The sequence below is a fragment of the Pinus tabuliformis genome, chromosome 5_2 (genome assembly GCF_031772625.1).
Source record: "Pinus tabuliformis cultivar Carrire ecotype Pingquan chromosome 5_2, CPIR1, whole genome shotgun sequence".
Classification (NCBI taxonomy): Eukaryota; Viridiplantae; Streptophyta; class Pinopsida; order Pinales; family Pinaceae; genus Pinus; species Pinus tabuliformis.
Genome location: NC_142306.1, coordinates 168,160,822 through 168,178,319, shown reverse-complemented (window position 1 = coordinate 168,178,319; position 17,498 = coordinate 168,160,822). Strand labels below are relative to the sequence as shown.

The window sequence follows — 17,498 nt, the reverse complement described above, 5'->3', positions numbered from 1 at the left end:
TCATTGGCACGGGTAGTACACTGTGGACCCACGCTAGTGGAAAAAGGGCACTTTTCAGGGATATTTTGCAGGAGGTGTCTTCAGGGCACATGAAGTCTATACTTAGGGGAACATAATGCAAGTGTTTTTAAGTTATGTCACTGCTCACAGGTCCCGGAATGAGTCCTCCAAAGTACGGGAAAGGGGTAACAGGGACGGTGACTAATGGTGACAAATTACTGTGTAACACACTAGTGCACCAACTCACTGTTAACTCTCTGTTAGTTCCACAAATAGTTTAGAACTAATTTAACTGAACACAACTCACTAAACTGAGTTATCTAATAACAACTCACAATTAAACTCATCCTGGACCCTTAAAACTTAGGGAGAACATATACATGACTTCCAAAAGACTTCCAACTCAAAATTCCTAAGTTAACTAAGTCAGCGTAACTTAGTTAACTATTACAAATTGTTATGAGAAAAGAATTACAATTTCAATTCACAATTCACAATTTAATTTAAGGACAAATTAAATTGTAATTTCTAGATTCTATTTTTAAAATATCTTCTTGTTATTTTCAACAAAGGTTGCACATTTCATTTTGGTGAAGTTTACATTCTCAACTAGCGATGTAGCACAGGTGTTCATCAGAAATGTGGTCAGACTGCATGGTGTTCCGAAGAAGATTGTGTCAGACAGGGATGCGAAGTTCACTTCCAAGTTTTGAATAAGTTATTTCCAGGTTTGGACACAGAGTTGGCCTTCAGTACAACTTATCATCTGCAGACAAATGGACAGACAGAGAAAGTCAACAAGATATTGGAGGACATGTTGAGGATGTATGTGATGCATCAACAGCGGAAGTGGGGAGATTATCTTCCCCTGGTTGAGTTTGCATACAACAATGGTTATCGGGATTTATTTAGGATGAGTCCTTTTGAGACATTATATGGGCAGAGTTGAAATATTCCTATTAGTTGGAGTGATCTAGTTAACAGGGTGTTGATTGGAATAGATATATTGGCAGACATGGAACATGAAATGCAGATAATCCAGAAGAATCTGAAGGCAGCACAGGATAGGTAGAAGAGCTATGCAGATCAAAACAGGTTGTTCAAGGAGTTCAAGGTTGAGGAACAGGTGTACTTTCACATCAAACCGAAAAAGAACTCTTTACGAATTGGATCATGTGTCAAGTTGGCACCATGGTTTTGTGGACCCGTCAGTGTCATCAAGAGAATTGGGCCAGTAGCCTATCGACTTGCACTATCTCCGACAGTGAAAGTCTGTGATGTTTTCCATGTGTCATTGTTTAAGAAGTATGTTAAGGATGTTGATCATGTGATTGACTAGTCTATATTGCAGGTGGAACTAGATGGAGAATTCTAATCGGAGCCTCAGTGTATATTGTAGAAAAAGGTGCTCATGCTTCGGAACCAAGCAATCGAGCAAGTTAAGGTGTAGTGGAAGCACTTTGGGCCCGATGAAGCTACATGGGAGATGGAGGATCAAATGCGGCCTATGTATTCTTCCTTGTTTGCCGGTTGAGGCAAAGCAGTTTTGGCTTGGTGTTTTGGTGTGATTTTGGTATATGATTTGGTATATGTTTTGACATATGTTTTGGTGACGTTTGGTATATGTACATATGTATATGGATGTAAATACCGCCATGAACTATGTTATAAAGCTCCAATAAGCAATATAGGTGTCATGTCATTACGATGTTATATTGTTATGTTTTCATGTTGGTTTGCTTCTCAGTAGGTTGATCATTGTAAATACTGCATCGAGCTAAGTTATTAAGCTCCATCGGCAGTATGTTTTGCTTATAGCAGTTTTGTGGTTATAGGTGTTGTTGAACACCGAGAACGGTGTTCCCCCAAAGGGGAGGGTTTTGTAACAGCCTTAGTGAAAATTCCATAATAAAAGTTAAGAAAGGCAAAATAATAACCACGGATGATGGGACACTTATTTCAAGCTGAATGTTGGGCAAAATCCTAGTGATGGGGATCACTTGTGATTGTTTATTGCTAAGGAAATTGGCAAAGGAAATGGCTAAGGCTTTGGAAAGACAAAATGACATTTTTTGCACATTTATATATGAAAATAATAGAAATTAGGAGAAAAAAAGAAGTGAAAGGTCACAGGTTGCATGTGAAGAGGAAATTGAAGGAAAATAATGGAAAATGAAGAAAATAGAGGCCTCATTCATAAAAAGGCTTATGAGAATCAGTTGGTCACATTTTGTCAGTTCAGTTTTTGAACTCTCTCATTATTCTCTCTCTCACATACTCTTGCAGACTTAGAGTTTTCTTGGAGCACTCTTGAAGGGTGTGACATACTTGGATTTTTGGAGCAAGAAAGCAAAGGAAGAGCAGGAAAAAGCAAGAAGGCATCGGGATCAGCAGCTACATCAGATTTACTTGCAGGTACCGAGTCGCATGTATGATTTCTTCACTAGTTTTGGCATGCATGGCACATGCATGTGGATTATTGGTTGTGATATGTCATTGGCATGGAGGATCGCCTAGATTGACAGTGGATTAACTAGCCTTGCCATTTCCTGGATAGCCATGGTGATTGTGGGTTTATTTCCTTGTTGAGTTTTTGGTTGGTTCTCATGTTTCCTTAGCTTGGATTGAGTTACTAGTTCTTGGAGCCTTGGTTGGAAAAACGCTTTGGAGCTCTGTAACAGCGTGGGTTGAGTTACTAGTCCCGTAGCCTTGGTTGGAAAAACGCTCTCGAGCCCTTGGTGGGTTGAGTTACTAGTCCAAGCCTTGGTTGAACAAACGCTCTGGAGCCCGGCGGTAGCTGTGGGTTGAGTTACTAGTCTTGAAGCCTTGGTTGGAACAAACACTTTGGAGCCCTGGATGGCTGGGATAGCAATAGTCTGATGATGGTTTTGTGATGTCCAACCATGAGGTGGAATCATTGTTTGATGGGTTGAGGTGGATGGCCTCTGGAAGCCCTGGATGAGTTTTGATTGATGTGTTCTATGAGATCCCACATTTATGCTTGGAATATGGCACAAGGGTGAATGGTCGAAGAGATATTTTCCATTCTACGGTCGGGTTGAACGCGGAAGTCTCATCTCAAGTTTGGATTTTGCATCATTAATGAAAGGTTATTTCTCCTTGTATTTCTACAAGTATTTTGATGGATTATATGTGGTCTATATGGTTGTACTTTCATTAGTACTTCTATTGTTATTATGTTGGTTATGTATGTGTTTTATGATAGCAGCTATGTATGTCTTTCATCATGTTTTTACTTGTAATTGAATGATCAATGTATCTATGACCTAATAGATGGAATGACAGTTGATGTGTTGAGGCATCAATGGTTCTTAGCGATTCTTCGCTAAGTATGAGGACCCCTATGCTCAGAACTGTTCTTAACACCTATAGATTACATATTCATGATGTGTTTGATGAAATGCATGTCATGGTTAGTAGGGGTCCAGTGAAGGTCTTAAACAAGTATTTGCTTTAGTACTGTCATTTCCATGTTATTTTATTGATATGAAGAGATGGTTCAATTCTAAGCAGTGACCTGGGCTCTGGGCCTGAAAAAGTGGCTCAAATCTCGGGGACATTGACATAACACTGGCTAAATGAGTCTCTAGAGGCTAGTAGGAAAGCCTGTGAGAGCGACTTTGGGCTTATGGATGCTGCCATACTTATAGCATGAAAACGACTGAGGCTTAAGTTGTCCAAAAGCTCAGTGGGACCTAAGGGCAAGTTGTGTAAAGTGTTGGATTGGTTCCTGAGGGTCCTGAAGCTGATGTTGAAGGTTTGTATGGTGTGCTTTTGTCAGTTCCACTTCCTTAACGTGACTTAGGAGGTCGAATCATACCATAGTGGCCTATCGTCACATGTTTACCCCGGCTGGCTGGTTGGTGTTACATTTCCTTAACCCATTCCACATACTTTATACATTCACATCCTTTTAATACTTTAACTAACCTTTATAAATCCAAATCAACTGAATTCGCTCAAAGAATGGTACTCTTTTGTTGGAGGCTCTAATTTATTGAGAGTGATGTCGTGCATCTGAAGGGAAGCAAGCACTGACATGAAGGGACCTCAAACCATGTCTTTTCACATGCAAAGGCTCTTTTTTTAGAATTAATGCTTGTTGAAGATGCAATTTTTAGTAGATTTGCTTCACAATGAGGATCTGCCCTCCTTTGGGTTACTTCATCGTTTATTATTTCCAAATCTTGACAAAAGATTCAAGGGCCATCAGCGTGATCTCTTCCAAATTGAAAGGCCTTAGAATGAAAAACTGAAACCGAAGGAGGTTTCTTATATTTTTGTTAAAACCATAAGTGGGAAATCGGTCCTCTTAAGGGTTTAGGGTCCAGATCTAGTGGAAAATTTGAAGCGGGCCACACAAAACAACCTGGGAATACCGATGTTTTTATAAAGTTTGATTTATGCGGGGAAATTGTTGCAAGATGCCATTTAGTTTAAAGATTATGGCATTGAAAGGAACTCCACCATAATATTAAATATGAGGCTGAGGGGTGGGGCTTCAAGTATCAGAAACCCCAATGGACCAGCTTCGTCCAAGGATGCAGTGAAAGGGAAGGTTGTCACTCTTGCTAATTAGATCCAAAATACGCTAGGACCATGCATAATGGAACAAGGGGAAAAAACACCATTCAAGGATGCAGTGAAAGGGAAGGTTGTCACTCTTGCTGATTAGATCCAAAATATGCTAGGACCATGCATAATGGAACAAGGGGAAAAAGCACCATTGCTGGATGTTAAACCCTCAAAGGTAAAATCACTTTTTGCTAATCTTCAATCTAAGGCATTAATGTGCAGGTTTAATGGCTTTTGGCCAATATTTGAAGATTTACATCAATGGAATTTTTCTTATTGGACACTTAACTGTGATCTCTACTTATGTTCCAAGGGTTTCTTCATAGTTCAATTTGACACGCAAAAATATATGCAAAAAGTCTTAACTAATGGACCATAGTTCTAAGGTAGATGTGGGTTTTTTAGTACCCCATGGTTCTCAGAATTTGATGCTACAAGCATGGTGATCTCCACAACTGGTTTGTGTGATATTACCAAATCCTCCTCTCCCTTTCTGGCACCATCAAGTCCTAGAAGACATTGAAAATACTTTTGAAAAATTCAAAAAAATGGACTTTGATAGAACAAAAAAAAAAGAGTATTTACATTTGCCAAAATTTGTGTGGAGATAAACCTTCACAAAGGTCTACCTAATCGTATATATCTAAAACATGAAAACTTATAGTGGACCCAAATTCTATATTTTGAGAATACTACATTTAGATGCCAAATTTGTTTTCAAACAAGACACTGGAAAAACACATGCCCATTAGCAAAATATATCTCAAAAAAGAAAAAGAGGCGAGCTCATATGCCAAAGGGATGACATGTACCTGATAGTTTTGAAGAAGAAGAAGAGACTATGGAGAATACTCCAAATATGGATGGTCATGCACAACATTGTAGTCAGGCAGACGAAGGAGTCGGGGATCAGTGGAGCTATAACTCATATCCAAAACGGTATAAAATTAGCAGAGATCAAAGCAACATAGCAGCGAAAAGAGGCAACGCTCAATGAAAATGGATCGGGGGGTGTAAAGAGGAGTCATGTATCCGAGGGTTTAGATTCAGAGAAAGAAATCCTTTTGCGTGAAGCTAAAGATCAATTGCCAATAGTAACAACTAATCCCAACCATAGGATTTGGCAAAATGTCTAGAAAAAGAAAGGGAAAAAAGGAAAACTAAGTGATTATTATCATTGTTGATAATATCGGCGATATTCAAAAATATCACGATATTTTTGGCAAAACGATATATCGCTGAGAAAATATCACGATAATTTATGTTTTGAAAATATCGCGATATTTTCAAAATATCAACAAATATAGGAAAATATCAGCGAAATATCGTGATATTTTGAAAATATCGGCTATGTTTAAAAATTTGAAAAATTATTTTTTATGCTTGCCGATATTGCCGATAAGATCTTTTTTGGACCCTCACCAATATTTTGCCGACACTGATATTTTCAACACTGATTATTATCACACTTAGTCCCAACAAAATATGTGATTTTTTTACAGTTTTTTCTTTTATTGTGCATCAAATAAAAAGTTAACATAATCGAATGCTTAGCAGCATCTACAAAATGTAATTTTGTTCCTTATTTTCAAATAGAATAAAATTACAATTTTATATATATATATATATAGATATATATATATATCCAATTCAACTAATATTTTTTTTACCATTATTTTCCTTTTAACCTATTCCATATCCTTTTATCCATTTACATCCCTCTTAACCTATTCCATATCCTTTTATCCATTTACATCCCTCTGAAATACTTTGAATATCGCTTGCAATTCCCCTTATACTAATGTTTCGTCTACGGAGATAATATTTGGTTTTAATCGAAATAACTTATCTTTCCAGTCTTTTAATTTTCTAGGGATCACTCCTAAAACCATAATGTACAATGAAAAGATTATCACTACGAAACAGCATAAAACTCACAATACATTTTTTTTGAAATAAGATATTACTGATGCAACTGCTACTTTCCTTCCTGACATGGCTACCTTGTAGATTGTTTTCACAAGTTGGGAAAATCCAAAAGGCTCACATACTAACATTTCCTTCATTGACAAGTTCCGAATTTTCATTAACGTCTAAGAAAAATGTGTGTTCACGTAGCATCACCAAAATCAAATGAGAAGCAACATTGTTGAAATTAGTTCACCATGCATCATTAACATTGCTTTCTGTTGTCAAGCTAGCTAGTTATAGGTTACACAAGTTGCCAAGATTGAAAACATACGTGTTAAATCAACCAGCTGCAATCCTTGCAAGGTCTAGTTAATATATAGAAGGCAAATAACTTGTACAAAGCAGATAGAATCCAAAACATCAAAATTTATCCAGAATTCAAATTTCAAACAGTGATTCTGGGGGAGAGTCAATCTCATTTGGAATGACAATGACTATCAATATGGTTACCTCTTTGGAGCACTACAACAAAATCATTTAATCAAAAAATTGTTAGTGTACAAGAAAATTAATAAGCAGTAATAGCATCAGAAGAGGGATTAGCACTCTCAATAGTATCCCATATCTTAGCCCCACACTGGGAGTTCACCATGCCTATTTCTTCAGTGGCCACATACACAGTTGCAGGAATCGCAGATTTTATGTCGACTTTGACCTGCTCATAAGTGTGATCCACGACATTGGGAATATATGTTGAATGCTTAAGCCTTGCCTTTTCTGCTCTTGACCCTATCATTTGACCCAGGATGGAGGCTGCAACTGTAAAAGCCATAGCAGATTTTGGCATGTTTACAGACTTCCTCAGCATTGCAATAAATGGAATTGCAGAATGAATAGCAACGAACCAAGCTGGTGAAAACTTCTCTGTGTGTTCCCGCCAGACACCTAATGGGACATTAACAGCCATTCCCAGAAGCCCAATTGCAAGCATCTTTGCAGGTAATGGTTTTGGCCTCAAAGACTTTACCAAGGTCGTCCTTGCCAATGCAGCACGTGCTGCAATCACAGCAGGGGGACATTTTATCTTCATTCCAGGTGGGGGTTGCAAAATTTTTCCAACCAAAGGCAAAACCTTGCTCACAGCTTGATAAGATTTGGCAATCGGACAATTTCCTGTCTCCAGCCATTCAATGCCAGTTGCCTCATGAACTCGACCCTACAATATTGTGAAAAAAAACAGCATATCAATGAAAAACAAGATCTTTATACAAATAGCATATCCTACAGCAAGAATAAGTAATAGGTGTAATGTGAGTCACGGAAAAACAAAGCTCACAGAGTTATCACCATAAAAGAGAAAACTGACTGATAAATCTAATTCAGAATAGTTTTTTATTTCTGTATTTTTATCCACGTGTCTTTAAAACAAAAAGTTTTTATCAAGGTCTGCTACAATACAAAATAACAGAAATACATCAATATAAATGAAAGACAGTAAAAATAAACATTGACTTATAGACTAGGACAGTTAAAATAGCAAAGTTTCTAATGAATAATCCCAAATATCAGAAACCTGTGTGTTGTAGATTTGGCTGTGAATAAGGTTGGAGCTTTAGTCACACAGAGTGAAGCAGAAAATTATAGGGGTTACATTTCCACGATAATTGAAAGAGAAATAAACCAACCATTTTTGTGTCCATTATAAAAAAGGACAATATAACAGACATAAACAACAGAATTAGAATTGTTCAAAAAGAAATTTACAGAAATAAAATACAAAATCATTAACATCATAAAATGCAACAGTCCAATATAGCATCCATAATGGTACAAACAAATCCCATTGATTCCCACTGGAACTGTAAATCAAATGGAAAAGTTGATGAATCCCTTCTAGTGCCCACAGCTTCCAATGCATTCCATTATTGTTCCACCAACCTCAGGTTGTCATTGAAGTGGATCCCTATCAAATGGCACTCTCTGCATTGAAGAAAAAGACCCAATGGGCTCCTTAGCCCACGTAATCTAGATCTGACCCCTCCAACTCCTCACCTTCTTCCATGACCTATCTAGGGTCCTCATTCAAAGATGCTCTTCTTAAAGAAAGTCCAATAGGGGTTTCACTAGCTGGTACCCGCCGCCGGTACAAAAAGTTCTTCAAGGAAAAAGGGATGGTTGGCAGATTCAATGGCCTATGGCCAAAACTAGCAGATCTACTCAAATGGAACACACCAACTTGCAGGTCAGAAATAAAGAAAGAAGTCTTTATTTATCTGTGCATGCAAGGATTTTTCATATTCAAATTTAATTTGGCAAAAGACAGATTTTATCCTCAACTCCAGCGCTTGGTTTTAGTGCAAAGCATGGCTATGCTTGAAGCTATGGGCACCAACTTTTTGATCCAACAAGAAACTTTTTCTCCTTTGCCCCAGTCTAGGTACAGATGCCTAACCTCCCCTTACGGTTCTGGGGATTTGAATTACTGCAGGAGATCAGAAACGCATTGGGAAAATTCCATGTGAGGTGTGTAGAAACACAAAGACATATTAATACATATGCCCACATCTGTGTAAGCATGAACTTCGACAAAGGCCCATCCACAGAGATCAGGTTGATAGCAAAAGACTACCCCTAGAAACAACATCCAGACTGCAAGCAGGTCACCTTCCAGTGTAGGGCTTGCTTTGAAATAGGACATACTGCAATTTGCAGCCTACTGTATCAAGAATCCAAAGGTAGGTTGCCCCAAAAAATCTCAAATGAAACCCACATTGTGGGTTGTGGTTTCAGAGGAACACTGCCTAATCATCAAGGAACGCAGACGCTGCACCACCACCAGCTTAGACAGCAAAATTTTCGGCACTACAGCCACACTTCACAAAGTAAAAAACCACTATGCAAAGTGCCCTCCTCCCCCCACCCACAACAGGAGGGGACTGTGGGACAACTGATCAGTAGTGGAACCAGAGCCACCAACCTCACCCCACAAGAAAGTAGTAGCAGTGCCACAAACTCCATCTCAGATTCCATAGGCAGAACCAGAGACAACACAAGCAACAAGGGACCCTGATCAACAAGCCCCTCTTCCCACCCAAAAGAATAAGCCCCTGGAGTCTGCACTCTCTTTCCAACCCCTCCTCAGCGGCCACATTACCTCATCTCCCCTCAGAAAAGGGATGAGGAAGTTGAGTCGATGTGGTACAAGAAGAGGAAGAGGCCAAGAGATCTTTGGATGCCAAGCAAGCCCTCCCAGGCAAGAAAGATGAATGTGCTGCATAACTAGAAGATGGATAGTTGCAAGAATTGGCAATGCCATTCCAAGATCAACAGGAGGCATGGTGAGAAGTTTCCACAAAGAAAAAGAGCAAGCGACTAACATGAAGCAAAACCACCACCACAATTTATTTTAGTATGCACTGCTTATGTAAATTGTTATGTTCTCCACCCATCAGAATTTATTCATGTGATTCAGGAAATGAAAGAAACTCAAGTAAAAAAAGAAGCATCACTGCCAGGAAATCCCCCTGCCCTATCAGAGCCAGGGGATCTCCCTAGACCAATGATACCATTATGACATTATGTATGCCTTCTTTGAACGAGTAAAATTTCAGGTTTTGACACAATACAGTATAACCATTTTGATTAACAAAAATAGTGGTAAGATGCATCAAGCTTTGTAAATTATGTACATTAAAAACATGAGCTTTGTCCACTGCAACATGAAGCATTCCTCTGACATCTCAAATAGCATTTTCAGTCAAAGAAAGCATAGCAATGATCAAGTTCGAGCAATAACATAGAAAAATGCATGCACATCTCTGTCAACCCTCTTCAGAGGAAAAAGTCTATCTTGGGGATGGATGGATTATCATACAGCCTTGCAGAGGTTTATGGAACAGAGTAATATTGACAGGCATATTTTTCTGTATGGAAAGGGAGAAGTTGTGCAACCTTTAATGGGGATGCTTTCTCCTTTCATTTGGTGAGATCTAAGCTTTTAGATCAGAGTTGCCAGCCTAGATTACATCCAGAATTGGCATTTTTGGAAAGGATGTAGACTCTCTTCAGATTAGGGCCATGGAAGATATATTCTCACTCCTTAACTATGTAGGAAAGGTAGTCTGTATACTTCTTGATGTACTCTATTATTCCTTATTGAAATATACAATATAACCACAGTTCTCATTTTCAAAGCTCAACCAACAAATACAATACTACACAAGAATACAATGGTATGCAACATGCTATCAATTTTTCTAGTACATGAGAGCATTATAAAAATTATTGGTTTTCACCTTTTCAATATGCAGATATATTGCAATCATGAACTAGAGATTAAAGTTAGTATCCACATTGGACAAGGATAAGTGCAGAAATTTCCAATTAAATGAGCACAAGAGGAAATGCTTTCGACCTTCTAAACTATGAGATAAACACCTTGACCCTACAGAAGATAAAACCCAGTATGCTGAAGTTACCTCTTCCAATGGCTCTGACCTCTTCTTTTCATTTGTCTCTCTTCTCTTTTTGTTTTTTTTATTGCGTTTGTGCTCCTTCATGAAAAAATCAAAATTGAAAGGACCACCAGGCCCAAATGCTGATAGGCTAATAGTTGCTGCTGATGCTGCAAATGGATGAAACTTTGCGCTTGCAGTATTGTCTGCATCAGACAATGTCTCAGGAATGTCTACTGATGACCTTCCAGAAAGTGGAACCACCCCATCATGGCCATGAAAAAGTCTGAAAGCAGTCTCAAAACTGGGTCCGTCCTCAAAGATGGGACCCCGTACTCCTTTCACCTGCACATGCAATACCAACATTTTCAGACTTGTTGTCGAAGTGCTCCATAATAGAATTAGTCACCCTACCATAGTCCCAAGTACATAGAAAACAGTGACCTAACGATTCTACTACTAAACAAGATCCTTCAAGAACCTCTTAACCAAAGAAAGGTTCTATATATATCAAGCCCAGATAAATTGTGTTGGAATGCCAAAGGCAAAGGCTCATTCTCTGTCATACAGGGGAATTGGGGTAGAAAAGGACTCCTTTTGGACTAGATTATGAAGAAAAAGGGGTCTGTCCAATGAGAACAGCATTTGGATGGGTAGCAGTAAAAAAAAAACTTCTAACCCACACTGACCTAAAGAAATGCAGAGTTGCAAATCACTCCAGAATCCAGATGCAGTAGATGTGAACAACAAGACGAAGATGTCTCACATCTATTTCTTCATTATGTAATATCAAACTATACGCGGCAGTTTTTGGAAAATGACTTTTCTTGCTACAGGCCAGATATTCAAACCAAGAAATTTTCCGAAACCAGAAATTAACTCCTTTTAAATCTAAATTTCTAATGTTCATATGGGCCATCCATCCATTATGTGTTTTCTGGAATTTATGAACTACCAGGAACTTTAGTATCTTTCAAATAGAAATTCTCATCCCTCCTCAAATCTGAAAGAAAAGTGAAAAGAGCCATCGAAGACACAACTGAAATGGGGCTATAATCTCAAGACAATGAGCCAACTCCCCAGTCGGAAAGTTTGATTATAAAGTGATGGCGCAGGATCCAACTGCAGCTTATCAATAAAGAATCGGTAAAGGAATCCCAGGAGAAACAATAGAAATCTCCAATGGGAGGAACCCCGATGGCCCATGGAGCTGCAAAAGGAAAGCCAGGCAAGACTGACAGTGGAGGGGTCCTAAGGGGCAGTAATAGAAATCTAATTGCTAGTTTTATGGATAACATATGAATTGATATGAACAATTAGCCTGAGGTGACATCCCTGATTGGAGGGATTAAAACTTGCCTGAACCTAGGTATGAAAAAAATCAAAACAGATGGCAATTTAAAATATTGCTGACATCGGCATCAGCATCAAATCGGCAAGGATTCGGAAAAGTATGAAAAAAATCAAAACAGATGGCAATTTAAAATATTGCTGACATCGCCATCAGCATCAAATCGGCAAGGATTCGGAAAAGAATAAATTTGCAAAATTTGCAAAAATATTGGTAAAAATTGCAAACATTGGAAAAAAAATTAAATGCAAAAAGTTAAATCACCCCCGTCCGCGGTGTGGTGATTTTTTTGCAACATTCACAATCACCAAATTTTACGGCTGATTTTAAGACCCATTTTTTCGGCTGGGCTGAAAAATCACGACAGCGTGATGTTTTTGCGATTAACGCATCAACTTTAGATTATGGGTTAAATTACCAGAGATATTGGATCAAGGATGTAATATTGCGAAGGATGTAGATTAAAATTCACCATGTCAGGACATCTCTAAATAAGATAGTGGACTAGCTGGTTAACGAAAGTCCTAAGCCTTAAGAAAAATTAGATGGAGATTTGTTCAACGCACTGGATTAAAGAATAAGTTAACTGATAAGGAGAACTACTCTAAATAGTTGAAAATGGTAAAGAAACTAGTTGCTCTCAAGCTATGCCTCATCTGCTGGTACTTGTCCCTCTCAATCACCATTCATCAGTTGGGTTTGTGACTGTAGGCAGCTCTACAAAGCCATCTGGTTGAATCTCATCATCCGCACATATGTCCTTATCCGTAAATCGATCCCATTTTTAGAAGGAACTTCCTTGTACCCAGGGTCTTTCCGAGCAAAAAGATAAAGTGTACAATAAATGTTTCTGCCTTATCACAACCCAACTGGTTTCTCACTGCTCGATTAAAATTACAGGTATTACAATCCCTCTAATACGTCGAGAAACTGTGCCACCATTCTATTGAATCTTTGCGACGATGGCCAGCACACATGCCTCCATTGTGCCAAAACACCTCACCCATATGAAAATTGGGCAAATGGAGTTCAGATGAGAGATGCTTGCTTTGAATCTGGACTATAACTGTTCTTTATTGCTGCCATAAATGCCTTCGTGACCTCTCCATCGGTAGGAGGCATTTTCTTTGTTTGTTCAATATCATACCATTTTGGATTCAAGGCATCCGATGCAAGGTGTTTTTAGTTTGTTGCATTGCCCATGTATAAATTGTTGTAATTGTAGATATAGGTTGGATCTCTTGTATCTGTAATGGCTCAATTTTCTCAGACAGTCAATGTTTCAAATATTTGACCTAACCATGGGCTACCTGCAATGGTAATGGTTTTCGCGGATCAAATCACATGATGTAACAAATTGGGGGCATCCCTGTCATAAGGGGCACATCCAAATTCTATTCAGGGACGGAAGGTAGACCGTAGATCCCCTGAACAAGTTTGATTGTAGGTATAGACCTTGCAGAAGTCAATTGCAAGTTTCCATTACATCTTTACAAATCGAAATGGAGTAAATGAGGATGACAGAATCTATCCTATTTCTACTTTTAAAGAAGAACGTTGCCAGGGAACCAATAGAAGATGTCCAAAGGTTTTGATTATATAAAATTCTTAAAACTGAGAACGGTCTGTCATGCTGGCTACGGCTGACAAATGTGATCGAAACAAAGGTCCAACATAGATGATGGCAATACCGCCGTGCATTTAAGCCTCTCCGACATGTGTGGCTGTAACATAAATCTGAAGGAATCAAAGCTACAAGGATTACCACTGTGATAAATACAAACTGGATTGTGGAACAAAAAGAGTAATCCTTACCGGTGTCGGGAACCTTGTCGGAGAAGCGGAGCAAAAATTAGTCGGCTCGTTGATGTTCCTTAAGAAAGGGCACATCTGCACCCCTTGATCAATTATCCTTTCCGATGGCGCGCTATCGCCATTCCTACATCTTGTCGAGAAGAAGTCCATCTTTGACCAAAATTACAAAACAGAACCCTTGTGCCAAGACCTCGACGTGAATTTGCCTGCCACGAAAAAAACAATTCTTAAAATTTCATACCCTGTAACAAAAATTCCCAACAAACCCCCTCACCCTAACCCACCGTATGCAGACATTTATTCTTTCATATTTGGCCTCAAAATAGCATAAGTGTCAATAAATTCAGAAATTTCTACCCCGTAAAATACTGAATCGTCCCGTTCGTCTCCATTTCCAGCCAATGTAGATCAGGGATATCACGGCCAACCTCTAGGAAGGGCCAAAATTCAGAGAACCCAAACATATAACAGGGTTGCAGGCACATCTTGGATTCCTTAAAGCAAGGCAACGATTTTCCACCAAAATGCACGAAAGCGAACAGCAAAAAACTCAAATCAGACATCGCTCACCTCAGAACGAAGAGCTAGAGAAGATGGAGCGCACTGAGAAGGGTTAATATCGCTTCTGACACCCGAAAGAAGCTGACTTCTGTGTGTTCTCCTCGTTACAGGCGTGTGTTGCACCGAAATATCAGCAACCCAATGCGTGTCCAATGCAGACATGCCTGATGCATGGCCTTCTAATAGCATTGATTTATCAAAATATCTGGTCAAGCTCACCATTCCAGCTGCAGTTCGTGTTGACATAGTCATCAATGTCAGGTCAAAGCAAAACGCGCAATGCAAAACGTGCCACATAAAAAGGACTTGGACATATTCCTGGCGAATAAGTCGCCGAGTATCTACACCAAATTCTTATTCCTTAAAAAGATATTTAATTCACTGGAAGTGTTGACTTTACAAATCCATGAAGCTCACCGTCATTGTGGCAGTATGGAGTCGCTCAAACGCCACCATGTCTTCCATTGAGCAAATGCCTGGTCCCGTCCAGCCACAAACATCAAAGATCGATCTCTCAATTTTGTAATTGCACAGCTGAGGATTAGCTCTTATTATGTAAGATGTGAAACATTGCAGATGATAGTCCTCAAAGAAGATCCGATAAGATAAGAACTTGCATTTTTTTTTAGTGAGGGGCGGCAGAAACAAATGGAATTTTATCAAAGAATGTGCAGATTATAATGCAGCGAGGGGGGCAAGGAACAAATGGAATTTGCTTAGTCTAATCAGGGGAGGAGTTGTTTCGAAAATTATGGAAATTCTGGTGATATTTAGATAAAATCCCACCAGGATTTTTGTAAATCCAAGTTATAGTTGTTAAATTTCAAAATTTTAAGTGTCTTAGACATTTTTGGGGTGATAGAAATAAATGGAATTTTATCAAAGAAAGTGGGCTTATAATGTATTAAGATATTTTTCTAAGTTTGACAAGTTTGAGCTAAACAATCTCAATAAACTTTTTGAAGAGGCAAGACTTCACCAAACCAAAGTTTCTTACTCAAGATTCATAAGAAGAGGCAAGACTTTACCAAACTAAAGTTTATTATTCAAGATTTATAAAAAGACACTCTATAGGGATTAACATGAGGAATAATTGATTACAATTTTCTCCACTCATTTTTAATTTCTTCAAGTAACAGGACAGGAATAATTGAGATTCATCCTACCTAGTTTAAAATCAAACAAGTAATACAATGGGTTTAATGGTTAAGAGCATTTGTTTTCATCAGTTCAAAACCAGAGGGGGTTAGAGTATGTATGCTTGCATAGACTTCGCAGTCAAATCATTGCGCGAAGGTGGGTCCCTTGTCCCACAACTAAGAGGGTCTCATACACCAATTTGGTGTCTCGTTTGGTCGTAACCTTAAAATTAGATAATATCATAATAGTAGTAATAATAATAATAACAATGAACTTTAATATAATGATTTTGAATATTATTATAGAAAATTTATTAAAAAAACAAAAAGTATTTAGATTACACTATAGTTCAAATATCAATCATGATAGAATATGTGGATTAAAGATGGTTCATATCTCAACCACCACCCTAGATCCATCTTTACCTTGGATCTATCAAGCATCGAGAGAGATCAAATCTCTCGAGGTGCAAACCTCTTTTTTCAGTGCAAAATTTGAGAAAATTTCACTCATGCATGATCACACAAAAAATGTTGAACATCTAATTATTTTGATCATTTTAAATATGTTAAATATGTCTGAGATTAATCTGGACATTTTAATTTTAAATTTGCTCAGTGACCTCGGTTTATTGAGATGATAGAGACTGTTAATAACTTGAATGATGAAATCAAAATTTTGAATGCAAAGTAACAATGTAATAGTGTTGAATGATAGAAAATATGAATAATAAGAATATAGTCAATTATAAACAGTGTTCATTGTGATAAATCTCAAACTAATTTCTTCTATTGTTCTTTTTGTCACGCATCTTAATTTTGTCATCTTTTCATATCGATCATATGAAAAGGGCAGTTGAAATCATAAGTCATCCAAATTTAGATATAAGTCTTTTGGATTAATCACATTGTTAGATCTAACATCATTCAAATTTTTAACTCAAGTTATTGTAGTAAACTTGATACCTTGTCTCTTTTGCTCTCCAATGTTAATAATAGTTTTCTCCAAAGTCAATCATTGTGACTTATGGAGTGTTAAACCTCAAGTAAGTTCCAATGGTAGTTGGTTTCTATTACCTCATTTGAATGCAAATTGACTAACAATGTTAATGATGGAAAATGGGAATAATAAGAATATAATCAATTACAAATATTTTACAGTTTCAAGAAGCGAACATTTTAGGTCAGGGAACATTTTATTTAAGATGAAAATTCAAGTATTTTATTTATGGTTGAATCACTATAACACAAAAATCAAAGCACATCGTCAATATTTTTTGTGTTTACACTGAAATCAATGCACACTATTAATCTAATTACTTTGGGATTAATGTACATCATACATCTAGTTATATCAAATTAGAACTCAACATCTACACTGAAATCAATGCATCCAGTGCAAACAATCAAATAGGATTATAAATTAACATCCACAATGAAATCAATGCATCTAGTGCAAGTAATCAAATATGATTATAAATCAACATCTACACTAAAATCAATGCATCTAGTGCAAGCAATCAAATAGGATTAGAAATCAACATCTACATTGAAATCAATGCATCTAGTGCAAGCAATCAAATAGGATTAGAAATCAACAACTACACTAAAATCAATGCATCTATTTCAGTGAAAAACCAAAATATTCATGGCTTTCTAAATCCAACTTCT

At 37.8% G+C, this 17,498-nt stretch overlaps 1 protein-coding gene across 3 annotated transcripts; it reads right to left on the bottom strand.

The window, feature by feature from the left end:
* Positions 1–6,841: 6,841 nt before the first annotated feature.
* On the bottom strand, positions 6,842–15,239 carry LOC149158084 (uncharacterized). 3 transcript variants are annotated; one of them, XM_089436106.1, is made up of 5 exons: positions 15,106–15,239; positions 14,698–14,915; positions 14,128–14,333; positions 10,986–11,306; positions 6,842–7,723 (listed from the first exon to the last, which is right to left on the bottom strand). In XM_089436106.1, the coding sequence occupies exons 3-5, from the start codon at positions 14,275–14,277 to the stop codon at positions 7,076–7,078; spliced, it is 1,119 nt and encodes a 372-aa protein (XP_089292232.1). In that variant the 5' UTR covers positions 14,278–14,333; positions 14,698–14,915; positions 15,106–15,239; the 3' UTR covers positions 6,842–7,075. The 3 variants fall into 3 exon arrangements, with proteins under 3 accessions (XP_089292232.1, XP_089292233.1, XP_089292234.1); XM_089436107.1 differs by lacking the exon at positions 15,106–15,239 and having other exon boundaries at positions 14,698–14,939; XM_089436108.1 differs by lacking the exons at positions 14,698–14,915; positions 15,106–15,239 and adding an exon at positions 14,485–14,683.
* Between the last annotated feature and the right edge of the window lie 2,259 nt (positions 15,240–17,498).